This window comes from Sitophilus oryzae, unplaced genomic scaffold (assembly GCF_002938485.1).
Source record: "Sitophilus oryzae breed Bouriz unplaced genomic scaffold, Soryzae_2.0 scaffold_810_pilon_pilon, whole genome shotgun sequence".
NCBI classification, from domain to species: Eukaryota; Metazoa; Arthropoda; class Insecta; order Coleoptera; family Curculionidae; genus Sitophilus; species Sitophilus oryzae.
Genome location: NW_022147429.1, coordinates 4396169 through 4403626, shown reverse-complemented (window position 1 = coordinate 4403626; position 7458 = coordinate 4396169). Strand labels below are relative to the sequence as shown.

Here is a 7458-nt window from a genome sequence, read left to right as displayed (position 1 = left end):
GTTTCTGTTTATTATTGATGAAATAATTTAGACTTTTTCGGTATATATTTATATTCGGTTTACGTTATGAATATCGTAAACAACTAGTATATATAAATACACGAGTTTAAATAGCGAGTATAGGAAAAAAAATATAATTATTCTAAAAGTGTTAGGAAGTATAACTGTGAAAATTCTAGAAATAAAAATAAAAAGTAAATATTTTGATATCTTCAGAAGATCTATCTTGTATTATAATTTGTTATTCCAATTAAAAAAAGCTTTTTAGATGAGTTCAACTACGGTAGCGAGCATAGTTTTAATCACCGGTTTTGCTAGTGAGGCATAATTGGGGATATTTCAGCTGCAACGAAATTTTAAAAATTATAATTTTAGCAGATGTTCATAAAACATTTAACCACTAGTTGGTTAAAAGAAGTATACCATTATTATTGCAACTTATATTTTATCCTCTCATAGTATGTCTATTTAATTTTTTTATTATGTAACGAGCACTTTGTTTACTCACTTGTGTCGTCGAACTACTTGAATCCATTTTTGCTTTTGATCAAATCGGTGTGAAACTATGAAGCTATAAAATGTTTCGAGAGAGTTGAATAAAGTTAAAAGAATAGAATATGAGGTATTGAATGTTATTGCATTCAACGCAACGACGCACAGTGATGCAGAAGTTCAAAATATCAAAAGTATTTTTTTTTAATTATAATTTCACTCGTATAGTTCCTAATAGACCATATTTTCAGAATCGTGAAGATTTTTGAATGAAAACGGGCCCATTATTAATCCCTGATAAGAAATGTTCGAGCTTATAAAATTATTAGCTGAAGCTAAAATATTTTGATTAAATAAAATTAGTGCGTTTAACGTTGGTGATAAATTAGTTAAAAACTGATGGTACTCTGAGAAAGTACAATGTTTTCAACTGTTTTTCCTCATGGTAATTCTAGTTTAACTTCCCTCTGGTACCATAAAAAAAAATCAATAAAGACCTTGATGTATGAACTGCTTAATCTAAAATCACATTTTATGTAAGCTAATACAAAATGCTCCAAATTGCTCCAAAAAAATATGATGCAGGTTACAATTATTAGCCCGCGGATACATTGGACGCGGGTCCGTGCGTTTTTTTTATACGTGCGAGCTCTGACGGAATTTACTCGCACGACTATATGATTTTAGTGGTTACATTAGATGTGCGTTCATGGTGTCCTGAGGATCGAGTTTGTCAAAAACAAGTTCCACTACTTTGATGCTGTGTGAGGATATAATGTTAAAATAACTACTCATGAAAAGAAGAAAATGTTCGGTAAATGATTTATATGTAAGAAGAGAAAAAATAAAATGATTATGTAAAACCTTTCGTGAATTAATACAGCAACCGGTCAAATTTTTTGAATATTTTAGGATTTCTCCATCAACATTAATATATCCCAAATAAAATTAAACCTGGTATTCAAAAATATTCAATTTTTTCGGTAATGTTTGAGATCAGAGAAGAAAAATTCTAATGCTCGGACGTGCACGTATTAAAAAAACAAACCAGTTTGTTTTCATCCGACCAACGGAAATAGACGTACGTGCACGGACGCGCAAACTCCGATGCAATGTAACCGCCTGCGTTAGATAGCATTTGTTTGTTTTTTTCCTGCGTGCACGTTCGTGCACGGACGACCAAATAAACGCACGGACACGCATCCAATGTAACCACGGGCTTAGCCTTTTTTCTTCATAACTACGAAGTTTCATGACCAACATTAGCCCACAAATACCCTTTAGGTTGCCTAACTTTCCCGAAAACCATGGTTTAGTTTCCCAATATAAATTACGTATGACAGTATATTACTGGGTGTTTCTTAGGTGCTATAAAATATTGTTGTTGGTTATTTTTAATTAGTTTTAGAAAGACTTTAGCGAACTGTAATATATTTTCTCTTATTCAATTTAATTTTCGATATACAAAGTATTCAAATTTAAAAATACTTTTTAATGTGTAATTTTAACTAGCTTTTCCTTGTTAAGCCTAAGTTTTTATTCGTTTTGTGCTTATATGACATTAAATTTAATATTATTAGAAATCTCATTAATTTTGAATAATTATTGTTAATATAAACTAAAAAGACGTGTCAATGTGTTTATCATGCGTCAATATTCATTCTACAACTTTTATCGAGAATATGAAAATTTATGTTTTGGTGTTACCCTTAATCAAGGGTGTTACTTTCATTAATATCTAACTACATAAAATATACAGATGTATTTACTTTCTTTTTTTTTTCTTTTTTTCTCTTTTTTTTTCTCATGGAAAAGAATGTCAATATCTTGAATTTAAATAATACTTATTGGTAACTAGTTCTGAAAAAAGGATTAATTATTGTAAAAACGAAATGGTAATTCTATTGTAAGGGGCTGAAAATAAAACCCTGTATATTTATTAATGTGTTTACACAAACTTTTTTTGATTTTTTAAACTTTACAAAGAATAGAGTATTAAATTAATATGCTATTGAAGACAAAATAATATAATTAAATTTTTTACAACCCATTTTTTATTTTTTACAGCCAATTTAAGTACACACTGTATACATAATTCAATTTTCTGAATTCCAAACATCACTTATACACTTAGAAAACCACATTTAACAAAAATAATTTCAAAAAATGTAGCAGTAAGTTGAGAAATTATTTTTTGCCACTTTTTGCGTTTTCGGCATCACTGTGCGGCGCCCTAATCGCCTCCAAATCGAAATAATGAGAAACTTCTACACCCTGTATCACCGAAACTAAGCATTTTAGGATATACATTTATACGAGCTTTTTTACTTATTTTTATCTGCAGAATATGCTGCCAAAGTCTTCGGAATACAGTTTGGACCACCCTATATATACAGGGTGTCCCAGAAATAAGTGCAAATATTTTAAAAGTCAAAAGGTCAAAAGAAACTTTTTCTCTATACCATTTTTCAAATAAGTCCAAAAAACTAAACAAAAAATGTTTTTTTGCTTAAAAAAACCACTGGATCTTTTCTGGATTTTCTTTCATGTAAATTTAATCTACTACCTATGTTACCATATTATCAAGAAATAATGTTTTTCAACTTAAAACTAAAAAAAATTCTAATTTTTTTTTCAAAAAATTCCAATTTTTCAATTTTTTTGCAAAAAAACCCTCATAGGCGTGTTTCTGAGGCCGAAATATACTACCAGTTAAAATACTTGGACTTATTTCTGGGACATCCTGTATAACTATCGCTATCGCCAAAAATATATCTCCAATTCCATTAGAAATAATTATTGATATTGTTTTTTAAGTTTCCTAATGTTTCTGCTATATTTTCTTCGCAAGTAGTATGTGTAAATCTTTATAAACAAAAAAGTTGCTGATTGCTGAAAATTACCACGCACAAAAAGGTGATGGACGCGTTTTTTTAAATTTTTTTTTTCGTTTGAATTTGTTTCATCTTTTGTCCCATTGTCATTCGGAATTTCTTTACTAAATGTCTTGTGAAAATTAACTATTATTATTTTTATTGCCAAAAAACATTTAAGAAACATTACACCTCCAGTTAACTACATGTAAATGTAATAAAAATTGTTGACAACTAGTATGACAACATTCGAGCTACTAGAGCCACTTGTCAAAACAATCAGGCCCATACCCAGCCCATATCCAAGCCCATACCCTATGCCCATACCCATAGTACTCCATATCAATCATATCATGACTCTATGGCATGACTCCTGTCAGGCCGAAAAGAAAAGTCACGTGAGTACGGTCCGTTGTTGATATCCTTTTGTCAATGGGCGATGGGCGCATTGAGTTATTAACGCACACCGCTATTAACCGGTAAAGACCTACCGATAACTTTTCATTGAACGATCAAGTTACCGGTACGCTGCCGGTACGTAAATAAACCGGAAACAAAATACGGTAGGCGGTAATCTCAAGTGATCGGTGAATCAACCAGTGAGTTACCATTTGGCATTCACTTTAATTTTCTGCACCGGTGGACTAACCGGTGTGTTTAATGAATGCGCCCATTGCTGTATAATGTTCTGTGTTCTGTGGGTATGATTTGTGATGTCAACAGAATGTCAAGCGTAGACAATATGGCTGTAGGCAGCAATAATAATAAAGTAAAATGTTAAACTAATATTAGATTTTTTGAAATAAGTGTCAGTTTCAATTGTGATTTGATGAATATTTAAAAAATATACGATGAACGTAATGTTGCCGTCATTCACTCCACCAGTGGTAAGACGGTTGCTTGGTTGGAAAAAAGGCTCTGATGATGACAAATGGTGTGAGAAGGCAGTTAAATCGCTTGTAAAGAAATTGAAAAAATCTAGTGCTTTAGAAGAACTCGAACGTGCAATTTCTTCGCAAAACCATAACACAAAATGCGTGACAGTTCCAAGGTAATGTTTTCTTTTGTGCTTCTCAAACATTAAGATGCGAAGTTTAAGGTCATTATGGATTGTATTCCCCTCTCACCGCACCTTGTCTGGCTTGTGACCTACCCTATAGTGTCTGGAAAACACATTAATTAAATAAAGAGACTAGAGAATCATTCAAAATATAAATTTTACTAGTTTTTACCGAAAAAATACATCTTTTTATTTAAATATATAAAACTATACACATTTTTTATATATACGAAAAATAAATTATATTTTTACTAATAATATTTATGCAATGGATGAGTTTAATGTTTTAATATTTTTAAATATTGCAATATTGAGGAATTAGTCCTTGTGTCATAAACTGATTGTTTCATTAAAATAAATTTTTAGAGCTAGACCAAATGTTGATTTGGGAAATATCCAACAACAAAAAAAAGGACTACCGCATGTTATATATTGTCGTCTGTGGAGGTGGCCAGAACTACAATCACATCATGAGCTCAGAGCTCTTGATCATTGTGAATATGCATATTCTTTAAAGAAGGATGAGGTTTGTGTTAATCCTTATCACTATACAAGAATAGAAAGTCCTGGTAAGTTATTAATGCAAATAGATTAGAATTTTGCTATAATATTTTCTCGAGTTTTAGCGTTACCTGCGATTTTAGTACCTAGACACACTTTGGGCGATGAGAATAATATATTTCCTCATTCACTGGAAGATTTAAGCACTTCTGTACCAGAAAACACTTCATTTCCTCATGGTGCATTAGGGTAAGTTTCTGATTACACATGACATAACTATTAATTTTTTTAACTGTTTTATTTTTAGACTTATGCAACATACTGGTGGATACCCTATGGATACTGTTGGAATTTGTCCAAACGGTACTCCATCTAGTATGGAATCGCCATTAAGTATTGTACCTCCAACTGAAACTCCTCCTCCAGGATATATGTCAGAAGATGGAGATCCAATTGATCCAAATGATAACATGAGTAAGCCAATTTATACGGTACCATTTGTAGTGATTCTAACAGATGGCTTTATAGGTTTATCAAGAATAACTCCTAGTCCTCCTGTAGATGCGCAGCCTGTAATGTATTGTGAACCTACATTTTGGTGTAGTATAAGTTATTATGAACTTAACACTAGAGTAGGTGAGACCTTTCATGCAAGTCAACCTTCTATTACTGTTGATGGATTCACAGATCCAAGTAATTCAGAAAGGTAAATTATATTTTAATATTTTACAAGTTATGAATAGGAATTCTTATAGATTTTGTCTGGGTCTCCTATCAAACGTGAATAGAAATACAGTTGTGGAACAAACAAGAAGACACATAGGAAAAGGAGTGAGACTTTACTATATCGGTGGGGAAGTATTTGCAGAATGTCTAAGCGATTCGAGTATATTTGTTCAGTCTCCCAATTGTAACCAAAGGTATGGTTGGCATCCAGCTACTGTTTGTAAAATACCACCTGGTAATATATTTTTCTTTCTACTGTATTTTATTTTTTTAATGTATTTATGTATTAGGATGTAATCTAAAAATCTTCAACAATCAAGAATTTGCTGCATTGTTATCACAGTCTGTTAGTCAAGGCTTTGAAGCAGTGTACCAATTAACAAGAATGTGTACTATCAGAATGTCATTTGTTAAAGGCTGGGGTGCAGAGTACAGGTATAACTTTAGCAAAAGCATACAGATGTATTACCTTATATTTTCCTATATTTGTATTTGGATTTAGGCGACAGACAGTTACCTCTACTCCATGTTGGATAGAATTACATTTAAATGGTCCTTTGCAATGGCTTGATCGAGTTTTAACTCAAATGGGCTCACCAAGGTTACCATGCAGCTCAATGTCATAAAAATATACACTAAAACTAGAAACAGATTGATCAGGTTAAGTTGTGGTAATTTTGTGACAATACCACCTATGTTTTTTTTATATTGAACATTAATTAGTGAGGTTTGGGTTATAATTTCACATTTAATGTATATTGAGTTAAAGAAGATATATTAATGAACAGTTAAATTAGGCTACCTAAAATATACATGTTATTAAAAAGTATTTTTTTTTATAACAGTAGGTGGTTTTATGTTATATCATAAGGCCCCCCATATACTTTGATTACTTTGCTCAGTTTTAACTGTGCAGTTAAAAACGCGCGGGTAGTTGCCCCAATGATGGATTCGAGAAAGAGTGCTAGTAGTGACGGCATTAATTGCAATAAAAAACCCAAAAAGGGAATAGAGAAAATTGTTGCAAAAGTTGATTACTTCAGTGGCAACAATTTTTGTATATTAACATGTTGACTGTTAAGCACAAACTAACTTGTTGCTGATTATCTACTTCCAGACGCCAACCAAGAGTTGTAGAAATCTGATTCTTGACCAAATGTTCTGCAGCTCCTAACACAAGTAAATTCGTAGCGTTTGCGTTGAAATGTGTGGTTCTGTGCGTCTGCACTAGACAAATAAATAGTATGAAATATTAAAAAATGATGATTTTTAATACATTTTGGGTCAATATTGGTAACAAGTAACAATACAAGTGCAATGGCAGTCAAGGTGTTAATTTATTAAAAGAGCTTCCTTCAGAAATCATTATCTTCTTAATTTTTTTGTGGAAACCCCCTTAAAAAGTCAATTTTCTCTTTTACATTTTCCTTGTTTGCCTCAGATTGTATATTTTGGCATTTTGCTATCAATTTATTAAATACATCGTTTTTCTTTGCCGTCTATAGTCCTCAGATTTAATTTGACATGGGCATGGAAAACTTTACATATAACTCAATAAATTCAGTGGTAAATTATCTAGTGTTAGTGGCCATTTTTTGTCAAATGCACGTGCCGAAAATAATACAGGGTCGCTGATATGTATGGAAACTGTTGATTATTGTGTAAAATATACGAGGTACCGCAAAAAGTTATATATAAAATTATAGGGTTTTTAATAGTGATGGGAATAATCGAATTAATAATTCGAATTATTTAGTAGTATTATAAATTTAACCTAAAAATAAATTCGTCCCAGATAGTTCTCAT

At 31.5% G+C, this 7458-nt stretch overlaps 1 protein-coding gene across 2 annotated transcripts; it reads left to right on the top strand.

The window, feature by feature from the left end:
• The first annotated feature begins 4059 nt into the window (after positions 1-4059).
• On the top strand, positions 4060-6478 carry LOC115889114 (mothers against decapentaplegic homolog 3). 2 transcript variants are annotated; one of them, XM_030909046.1, is made up of 8 exons: positions 4060-4416; positions 4792-4994; positions 5052-5175; positions 5234-5400; positions 5455-5632; positions 5682-5887; positions 5943-6087; positions 6155-6478. In XM_030909046.1, the coding sequence occupies exons 1-8, from the start codon at positions 4217-4219 to the stop codon at positions 6276-6278; spliced, it is 1347 nt and encodes a 448-aa protein (XP_030764906.1). In that variant the 5' UTR covers positions 4060-4216; the 3' UTR covers positions 6279-6478. The 2 variants fall into 2 exon arrangements, with proteins under 2 accessions (XP_030764906.1, XP_030764905.1); XM_030909045.1 differs by having other exon boundaries at positions 5046-5175.
• Positions 6479-7458: the final 980 nt, after the last annotated feature.

Coding starts and splice junctions, on each gene's coding strand:
- LOC115889114 (XM_030909045.1), top strand. CDS start 4,217: ATGAACGTAATGTTGCCGTCATTCACTCCACCAGTGGTAAGACGGTTG. Junction 4,995..5,045: donor TACAAGAATAGAAAGTCCTG/GTAAGTTATTAA, acceptor TATTTTCTCGAG/TTTTAGCGTTACCTGCGATT. Junction 6,088..6,154: donor GGCTGGGGTGCAGAGTACAG/GTATAACTTTAG, acceptor ATTTGGATTTAG/GCGACAGACAGTTACCTCTA.